At 58.2% G+C, this 10,073-nt stretch overlaps 1 protein-coding gene across 1 annotated transcript; it reads right to left on the reverse strand.

The window, feature by feature from the left end:
• Positions 1-330: 330 nt before the first annotated feature.
• Positions 331-7,280, reverse strand: GARIN1A (golgi associated RAB2 interactor 1A). The gene is made up of 6 exons (XM_070754620.1): positions 7,098-7,280; positions 6,567-6,745; positions 5,094-5,355; positions 1,253-1,368; positions 710-774; positions 331-557 (listed from the first exon to the last, which is right to left on the reverse strand). The coding sequence occupies exons 1-6, from the start codon at positions 7,278-7,280 to the stop codon at positions 331-333; spliced, it is 1,032 nt and encodes a 343-aa protein (XP_070610721.1).
• Positions 7,281-10,073: the final 2,793 nt, after the last annotated feature.

Here is a 10,073-nt window from a genome sequence, read left to right on the forward strand (position 1 = left end):
CCCCGCCCCGCTCCGCCCTGCGCCCAGAGACACCCATCCGAGTGGGCTATCTCCCTCCCCTCTGCGTGTGGGGGAGGTCGGGGGGGTCCTGCTCCCGGCACCCCCGATCCAGGCACGTGGGGGGGGGGTGATTTCTGTCCCGGCGTCCGCCCCTCCCGTCTCCTCGGCAAGCGGGCGCCACCCCGGGTTCGGGTCCAGCCGGCAGCTTTATTGATCCCTCTGTCGCTTTGGCCCCGCCGGTCGCTTCTCGGGCCGCTCGGGCGGCGGCGGCGGCGGCGTGTCCGGGCGTCCGTGCGCCCCAGCCGGGGTCCTGCCCCGGCCCGGCCCGGCCTATTTCCAGCCGGCGGCGGCGAGGCTGCTGAGGCGGCAGAGGGGCTGGAGCCAGGCGGGCGTCTCCTGCTGCCAGAGGCCGTGGGTCCTGCGGTCCATCCAGGGCGCCAGCTCCACCTCCGAGTCGGCCGGCCGGGCGCTCAAGCGGCACTTGCGCGGCTCGGGGCGGGGCAGCCGGCCCTTGCAGCGGGCGCACACCAGCGGCGGAGGCAGGTCGTAGTAGAGGACTGGGGGGCAGAGGAGGGAGGGGGCGAGGGGCGGTTAGTAGACCGGGAGCGGGTCTCAGGGGGGAGGGTGGTTTGGGGCGCCCCGGGCGGCTCTCTTGTGCCACTGCAGGGGCGCTCCCGCCCGTCTCGGACGCCCCTCGGGCAGCGCTCACCTTTAATATCGCTGGAGTGGCCCGACGCGTCCTCCAGGCTCTGCTGCTGCGCTTGGAAGGAGACTCTGGCGCAGGGGGAGAGGCCGGTCAGGAAAGGGGGACACACGCACACCCCGCTACGAACCCCCCCTCCTTCCCCGGGCCCGATTGTGGCGGATCTTTTGGGGGGGGGAGTGAGCCAGGAGCCAGCCCCCGCCCGCCAGCGCCTCCTTCCCGGGATGGCCCCTCCCGTGGCCGGTCCCGCCCTCCTTCCACGAGGCCCCTTCCCACCACTGCTGGGCACATAAAGAGACATCAATGAAAGTCTTATCCTGCTTCTGTCTGGAGACCTCCGGCCCTCAGGGGGTCAGTGGCTGCCCAGTCAAACCCCTCTGGCCCTCGGCAGGGTGTCTGGCCTTCCGGAGCCTCGTGCAAAAGTGCCCACCCAGAAGGGCCAGGAAGGGGTCACCAAAGCCAGGAGAGAAGGCCATGCCAATCAAGGCGTCTGAGCTGGACCCAAGGAGGCCGGGGGAGGGGAGTGGGGGGGATAATCTGCCCACTTACCTCCGAGGCCTTTCCGGGACAGTCCTGGGACTTGGGGGGAGCTGGCTGATGGTGCCCGACACCTTCTTGCCCACTCTCTTGATGACCCCTGCGCTCCTCATCAGCGTGTCCGAGTGCTGCGGGGGGGGGGGGGAGAGGCTGGTGTTAGATTGCTCTCTAACACAATGAAATTCAGTGGTGAAAAAAGTCTCTACATTTATGCAAGAAAAACAAAACACACAGGTACAATGTATGTGGTACATTGCTCAACAGTAGCAACTGCGAGAGGGACCTTGGAGTCCTAGTGGACAACCATTTGAATAGGAGCCAGCCGTGTGCAGCAGCTGCCAAAAGAGCCAACACGGTTCTAGGCTGCATCAACAGAGGGAGAGAATCAAGATCACGCAAAGGGTTAATACCACTTTACAAGGCCCTGATAAGGCCACGCTTGGAATACGGCATCCAGTTTTGGTCACCACGATGGAAAAAGGATGTTGAGACTCTGGAAAGAGTGCAGAGAAGAGCAACCAAGAGGATGAGGGGGCTGGAGGCTAAAACACATGAAGAACGGTTGCAGGAACTGGGCATGGCTAGTTTGATGAAGAGAAAGACCAGGGGAGACAGGGTAGCAGCCTTCCAATATCTCAGGGGTTGCCACAAAGGAGGCGAACTATTCTCCAAAGCTCCTGAGGGCAGGACAAGAAGCAATGGGTGGAAACTAAACCAGGAGAGAAGCAGCTTAGAACTAAGGAAGAATTTCCTGACAGTCAGAACGGTTGATCAGTGGAACAGCTTGCCACCAGAAGTTGTGAATGCCCCAACACTGGAAGTGTTTAAGCAGATGTTGGATAACCATCTGTCTGTATTAGTGTAGGGTTTCCTGGCTAAGTAGGGGGTTGGACTAGAAGACCTCCAAGGTCCCTTCCAACTCGTTATTGTTGTTATATATATATGTGTTCTGTCTGGGTTCCCCCAGACCTCAACACCAACTGGAAAAAACAGCCAGACACTCTGGTAAAAGCAAAAGTACTTTATAGCTGGAAAAAATAAACACAGAGGAAAACCTGTTCTTCCCAACAGACAGGCTATAATACTTTACAGCAGAGTCCTGATGTCCAGACAATACAGCAAGCTTCTTGCTGGCACACCCACCCCAAGGTTTCAGTAGTCAAAGGCACAAACCAGGATTCCAAGACGCCAAAGTTCACAGCCAGGTCCCAAGACTCTCAAAGATAAAACTCCACAAGCCAGGAAGGGTGGGTCTGCCTTTTAGCCTTTCCAAAGAGCACCACACCCAAACCCAGCTGTTGCCTCTTTAATGCTGAAAGTACTTAGCCAATTTGTCCCTTCTCTGCGTAGCTCTTCTCTGTCGCAGATCAATTATGGCTTGTGCATTTTCCTCTAAGGAATCCAGGCTGCTTGCTGGGGAGAGCTCCCTCTGGGGGGACCCTGGCTGTCCTCCCTCTTCTTCAGCCTGGGATTCCTCCTCCTCGTCTGTCTGCACCTCCTGTTCCTCAGCCTCTCCCTCTGAGCTGGAACCCGACAGAAGATCAGCCGTTCCCTGAGGGGCCTCAGACGGAACCACAACATATATGTAGAGAGAGAGAGGCCTCCAAATTCCACGAGGCCAGGGAGGAGCAAGCAACGCCTGGCTGCCCCAGGTCCCCCCACCCTGCCTGCAAGTGGACAGGAAGGGGACAGCCAAGGCCCAGGCTCCTTGGCAGCACACAACTAGCTTCAGCTAAGTGGGTGGGGGGGTGGGGGGTCTTGACTAGGCTGACCCATTAAAGAGATGGGGAACCAGCGGAGGGGGGGGGCCTTGTAGATGTTTCATGACCCAGCCAGAGAACCCCTTGCGTATTTGAAAGGAGCAGGGGGGGGGGGGTGGAGGAGGAGGAAGGCTGGGGGGTTTCATGACCCAACTGTTTCTATCCCAATCAACAAACTGCCAACTGGGACAATCCAATGGTAAGCAGCCCCCCTGATGAAGGAACAACCAACACCACCTCCAACAACACCAACAACAGGGTGAGAGGCAGGTAAAGCAACCCCCACCCCCGTCTTCTAGCACTGGTGATGCTACATAGCTGGGTTATGACAAGTAGGCTTAACCCCCCCACCCCCCCCCCCACCCCCCAAGCTCAGAGAGCACCAAAGATCCACCCCCACCCCCCAGTCGAAGAGTGGTCGCAGGATTTGGGCTCGGCCAGTCTAGCCCTGGGGCTGCCCTTGAAGAAAGGTCAGAGAGGGCAGCTTGTCCAGCATGCAGCCGCACGAGCCGAGGGGGGCTGCTAAAAGCAAAAAAAATGCACCGAAACACGGACACACCTGCAGCTCCGTGTGCAATTTCACTCCCTGCCCAGGTGCAGCACCATAACTGCGCTGGACTCCGCTAGCACTCAGAGCCCCGGGGGGTGAGCCATGAGGGATGCGCCCAGACACCCCCACATCAGTCCAACACTCCGCGAACTGCACTGGCTTCCGATTGGTCTCCAAAGGTGGGTTATGCCCTCTAAAGGCCTCCATGGCTTACGGCCAGCTCATTTACGGGACCATCCTGCTTCACACATCCCAGAAATCAATTAAGTCTCACAGAGTCGGGCTCCTCCGGGTCCCGTTGGCCAAAGAATGCCGGCTGGTGGGGCCACGGGGAAGAGCCTTCTCTGTTGCGGCCCCGATCCTCTGGAACCCACTCCCCTCGGATACTCGCACCACCCTCACTCTCCTCGCCTTCTGAAAAGGGCTTAAAACACACCTAGGTCGGCAGGTGTTAAAAGATGGTCCTCCATCCTGGCCATTAGTATGTATGAGTGTTGGTTGTCTCTTGTTTTATTTTATTGGGATAAAACTTTTTAATGTTGTTATTAAGTATTGGAATAGTTTTAAATTTTGTACTATATCTTTTATTGCTGTAAGCCGCCCTGAGTCTGCGAGGAGAAGGGCGGCCTATACATTTAACAAATACAAATACATACATACATACATACATACATACATACATACATACATACATACATACAACAGAGGAAAGGAGGGCGAGGAGGGGCCTGACTGCGTCTTCCAGTATCTGGGGGGCTGCCCCAGAGGAGAGGGAGGGGGGTCAAACTATTGCCAAAAGCAATGGGGGGCAACTAATCAAGGGGAGAAACAGCCTGCAATAAAAGGAGAGATCTCCTAAAAGGGAGCACAATTAGCCAGTGGGACCCCAGTTGTGGGCGCCACACCCCTGGAAAGGCGGCCACTCGGCCTCTAACCGCCTCCCTTAGCGACAGGAGGGGGAGACACATCTTGCAGGGGGATAAAACCACACCCAGGAATCTCGGACAAACATCGCCAGGGCCAAGAATGTCTTTTAGCTAGGCAGGAATTGTGTTTTTGAAGCCTTGTTCAATCACACACACCCTGTCTCACATCTCTCCCATTGAACAACATTGAATCTCCACACCCCATTCCCCCAAAACCTTTGCCTTTTTACTTCCTGGGAGCGACATCACACCTCCAAGAGGCTAAGGTTGTAAGTTAATACCTTTTACTCTGCAACTCCTCTCGCCTTCTCAGCAGTCTCCTATAGTGAGGGTCTATCCACGGGCTTTCCACTCCCATGTCTTCCTCATCCTCCCCCATTGGCACATCAGCCCCCTCTAGTGGTTCCTCAGGCTCACTCAAGTCACTTTCGCCCTCACTCTCGCTCTCTGCATCAGCAGGCAACACCCCCCCCTCCCCGGCCCAGGGTACCCAGAGGGGCCTGGCCCACCCTCCACAGAATCCAACATGGCCAGGAGGAGGAGGAGGAAGAGGAGGAGCTAGAAGGGCTCCGGGGGGGCCTCCCTGATTGGGGTCCGGGGGGTGGGGGGTGGCCTACCTCGACAGAGGGCCCGAGGCTGGAGGCGCTGCTGCTGCGGCTGGCGACCAGGCAGTGGCGGATGGGGATGGCCGGGTCGTGGGCAGTGCCGGAGAGGCCGTTTTGCAGGATGTCGGTCAGGCGGCTCCAGAGCCCAAAGACGGCCTCTGGGTGCTCGTGGTGCAGCTGCAGGTAATACACCGTCTCGGTCACCGTCTGGAGACGCAAAACGCGCTGGGAGGCGCTGTGGACCGAGAGCCGGACGTAGCGGAGGGGGAGCAGCCTGGGCAAAGCAACGGAGGCAGTCAGGGGCCGGTGGGGCCGGAGGCTGCGGGAGGGGCAGGCAGGCAAGACCCCCGGGAGACGCAACCTCCCCCCACCCCTCCTGACCCTCAGAGATCCGCTCGGGGTCTTTAGAGGATGTAGCAGGCCTCAACTTAGGAGGCCCTGAGGTGGCCTGAGACAAGGCTCTGGGCGGTGTCCAAAGACCCAGCCCCCCCCCCAGCTGCAGGGGTCAAGCCGCCTGGAATTACACCTGGCCCAGGTCCTCCTTGGGTGGGGGAGAGGCTTTGCACAACATTGGGGAAGGTCCCTTCACATGATCACACACCTATTACACCAAGCCTTATTACCTTGGGGTTTGACTACTGCAATGCTCTCTACATGGGGCTGCCTTTGAAGAGTATTCAGAAACTTCAAATCGTACAGAACGCAGCTACATGAGCAGTCATGCCCCCCCCCCAGACACGCACACGTCTTTCCAACACTCCGCGGTCAGCATTGGCTGCCGATTGGTCTCCAGACACAATTCAAAGTGTTGGTTATGATCTATAAAGCCCTACATGGCATCGGACCAGAATACTTGTGGGAGCGCCTTCTGCCACAGGAATCCCAGCGTCCGGTCAGGTCCCACAGAGTCGGCCTTGTCCAGGTCCTGTTGCCTAGGGGGAGAGCCTTCTCTGTGGGGACCCCGGCCCTCTGGAATCAACTCCCCCCAGGGATCCGCACGGCCTTCCCCTCCTCGCCTTCCGTAAGAGTCTCAAGACCCATTTATGCCGCCGGCTAGGGGGCCCTAGAGTCCAGCCCCCTGGCCCAACGAAGGTAGCGTGTATTTATGGTGTGAATGGGCATGACTGGTGTTAATATTGTTGGGGGTTTAGATGAACGGATATTGCATTGTTTTTGTATGTTGTGAGTCACCCTGAGTCCTCCGGGAGGGGCGGCATAGAAGTATAATAAATAAATGAATTAAACAAACTAACTAACTGGCAGGGGCCCCTTTCTGGCTTGGGGTGTTATTGGGGGGCTCCCAGTGTCCCCTCAAAGGTTGAGGGTGGGGATGAGGCTGCCAGGCGACCCCTTCAGGAGGCCCCCAGGAATCCTGAGGGATGGGAGGGGGGGCGTCCCATCAGCCTCTCCAGTGCCAACCGGCTCCCCTTCCTGGCCCAGCCCAGCCCCACGTCTCCGCCCCTCCCGATCCTGGCCCCACGTCACCTGGTCAGCTCCATTTGGGAGAGTCGGGGGCAGCCCGGGCGGCCCCTCTGAAGTGGGGCTTGTTGGTTGGCCATCAGCAGCACATTGGGGAGGGGGAGGCAGGGGTCTGAGGAGGTCACTGCCAGAGTCACAATGTTGGGTTTGTGGGTGATTTCCATCGACTTCCCCTTCTTTGTCACCTGTGGGAACCACGCCCCGCCCACCCGAGACCCCCCTGTTAACCGGAGGGTCGGGGCCCTCTTGATTGCAGCCGGTCAGCACCAAATCCAGCTGCGCCCCCTCCCCTTGTGCCCACCAGGGGGCGCAGCAGGCGAGGGGGCCCTCCTGGCTCAGTCCAAAGAATTCCCAGGGCCATGCGGTACAGGAGGGGCCACCACCTGCCCCCCCCCCCCCGCCCTGCCCAAAGGTGGAGGCAGAAGGCTGAGTGGGCCCCTTGGGCTCAGCCCCCAGTGCGGCCTCCGAGACCCCTTCAAGCACCCGGGGAAGGGACCCCCCCCTCCAGGAGCCCCCACCCGCCCGCCCCAAACCAACCTGAATGAAGTTGCTTTCGAAAACGGCTGAGTTGGGGAAGAGGTTGTAATCGGGGGAGTGGATCAGCTGGCAGAGCAGCCCCCCCTCCAAGCCGAGGGCCCTGCCGGCATCTTGGTTGATGCCAGTGAAGAGCCCCCCGGCCATGCGGCCGCGCGGGGTGGCCGGGCTCAAGGAAACAGGCATGCCCAGGCCCTCCCTTCGCTGGCCAGGCAGCCGAGGCCAGCACTGACCCGGTGGTGGTGGGGGCCGCAGGCTCAGCAATCCGAGGGACGGGTCAGAGCGGAGCTGTGCGCATCACAGAGGCACCGGGGGGCCGCCTGGAAGAAGCTGTGATGTCACACTGGCAGCGGAAGGGATGGCTGCCTTGAGAGGGCAGCCGGGGCCCCTGGAGACAGACGGACGGGCATGGACGCGGCTGCCCTTAGAAGCCCCCAGCGGGCTCCCCACGGCCCCCACCCCACTATCATGCCCCTAATGCCGCGTGTGGTGTTTCCTGGACGTCCGTTGACATCCCGGCCGTTTGTAAAGGCTGCGTTTACACAAACCCAGGTCCCTAAAAGATAAGTTCTGTGCTTGCAGAAGCCGCGTTTAAGCTAAGGAGGCGGTCAGGTGCCAATCTTAGGACCCCGGATGGAAGAGAGCCCGGGGACGGGTCATCCAGACCAGGGGTCTCTAACCCCCCCCAGGCCCCTCTCTTCCCCTGCTTCCCGCCCGAGAGGTTGGCGATCGCTGAGAGAGAGAGGTTGGGGGATTCTGGGAGGTGACGTCCACCAGCCTTCCACGTGCCAAGGCTGGAGAGGAGACCCCTGGTCCAGACCCACCTGCTGAGAGGGGGAGCCCACAGCCTCTGTAGGGGGAGACCCCTCCCTCCCCTCTGCCGGGGCTCCCGTCTGCAAGGATCCTTGCCACCTCTTGATCTGGGCAGGGGGCATGACCCTCCCTCTCAATGGCCCTGGGGACCCTCCCCTGGAAAAGCCAACAAGTCCAGACCTCCAGATAACAGCCCTCTCAACACCCCCAGAATAGATTTAAGAAAAAAATAAAAGTCACTATAAATTTGATCACATAAACACCTGGGTGACGGAGAATATCCATCACTGACTCGGCTTCCCTGGGCGGCTTCCCTCACCTCTTGACCACAGAGCCAGGCTCCCTAGCCTTTCCCCCCCCCCATCGTGGCCCATTCACAGGACCCACAGACAAGGCCTGGGCGGTAGAAGAAGACACCCAGGAAACTCAACACAGAAGATGGACAGCAGAAGAAGACCTCCTGGTCCATCTCGTCTGCCCTTATACTAGTTCCTGCATTTTATCTCAGGATGGATCTGTGTTTACCCCAGGCAGGTTTACATTCAGTGACTGTGGATTAACCAACCACGTCTGCTGGAAGTTTGTTCCAAGCATCTACTACTCTTTCAGTGAAATAATATTTTCTCACGTTGCTTCTAATCTTTCCCCCAACTGACCTCAGATTGTGTCCCCTTGTCCTTGTGCTCACTTTCCTATTAAAAACACTTCCCTCCTGGACCTTATTTAACCCTTTCACATATTTAAATGTTTCGATCATCATGTCCCCCCTTTTGCTTCTGTCCTCCAGACTAGACAGATTGAGTTCATTTTTCTAAAGAGAAAAAGCATCTATTTTGTCTGGTGCGACTAGTCCTCAGTGTTCCCACTTTGCAGCAACTCACGTTAAGAACCAAATCGCAGGGCCGGACCTCTGCTCTCCTGCCACCCCCCCCAGCCCCCCCCCCCGCACCTTCCAGGGCAGGGGAGTCCAAGAGTCTCTGGTCACCAGCAGGAACAGTCGGTGCCTTGTGGGTCCAGCCCACCAATGAGACGCCCCCCCCCCGCTGCTCCCCCCTTCCAGCTGCTCTGCGTACAAGCAAAGTGTCAGAGAGTGTCGGCCACCAGCGTGAGGCCCTCGGAGTCAGTTAAGAAGGTTTCAATCAGGTCCTCCATTCCGGCGGGAAACTAAGCCAATCTGATTGGAGGAGCTGCCTGACAGACAAGCATTGTCCAGCCTCTTTCCTTGGCCCTGCCTGACCACCCGCCTTTGACATTCCTTTATTCCATCTGTGTAGCCTCCCACCTCAATCAAGGGCTCTAAACCTTTTTTTAAAAGAATTGTGAAACACAGAAGTGAGAACATTCAACACAGAGGTTCCCAAGACCCTCGGCCAGTCATCCCTGCAGCCCATACAGCAGGGCCCTTGACCGGTCCTGAGCCACAGGCGGAGGGGGATGGACGCAGTGGGAGTAGAAAAAACGGAGCTCTGTTTAAAAGAATCAGGCGCAGAGTTTTTTAAAAGTTTGGTAAAGAGTTTGAGATGGTTTGATTCCTTAGAGAAAAGGTTTCAGCCTAAGGAACATGGAAAACGGGATCCTAAACTGTTCCTTGGGAAGGTGAGATCCAAGCCTGGGCCTGTCGGAGAGCAGGGCTGAAATGTCCCAATAATACTGGACGGATCGGCTAATACGAAGGAAGAGAGTCCCGGATTAGAAACCTTTAGGAATCATTGTAAATGGAGGGAAATGTGACATAAGCCACTCCCACCCAGTCACATGAACTTTAACCCACCACCCCATCATACAATCGTCAAGCCACCCCCACCTGGTCACATGACCATCAAGCCACACCCACAAAATAAGCCACGCCCACAGCATGGCAGTAGAATTTTTGGCAGCCCATCACTGGCCACAGGCTTCAGGAGGACCCAGTCAGGTTTTGAGAGCCTCACGGAAGGCCAGCAGGGGGCAGGGCCAGGCCAGGCCAAGAGCAGGGGCCACCACAGAGGAGGCCCGTCTCCTAGTTCCTGCCAGCCTGCTCCATTCTCTTTAGGCTTCACACTGCGCCTGCCCCCTAAGTACAGGCGGTCCTCGGCTTCACAACGTTTTGTCCAGTGACTGTCCAATGTTACAACAACACTGAAAACAGTTACCCCCCCAAACACACACACTCTGGTCATGGGATGA

Source organism: Erythrolamprus reginae, chromosome 6 (assembly GCF_031021105.1).
Source record: "Erythrolamprus reginae isolate rEryReg1 chromosome 6, rEryReg1.hap1, whole genome shotgun sequence".
Taxonomy (NCBI): domain Eukaryota; kingdom Metazoa; phylum Chordata; class Lepidosauria; order Squamata; family Dipsadidae; genus Erythrolamprus; species Erythrolamprus reginae.

Coding starts and splice junctions, on each gene's coding strand:
- GARIN1A (XM_070754620.1), bottom strand. CDS start 7,280: ATGCCTGTTTCCTTGAGCCCGGCCACCCCGCGCGGCCGCATGGCCGGG. Junction 6,746..7,097: donor TCGAAAGCAACTTCATTCAG/GTTGGTTTGGGG, acceptor TGGTTCCCACAG/GTGACAAAGAAGGGGAAGTC. Junction 775..1,252: donor GTCCCGGAAAGGCCTCGGAG/GTAAGTGGGCAG, acceptor CCCCTGCGCCAG/AGTCTCCTTCCAAGCGCAGC.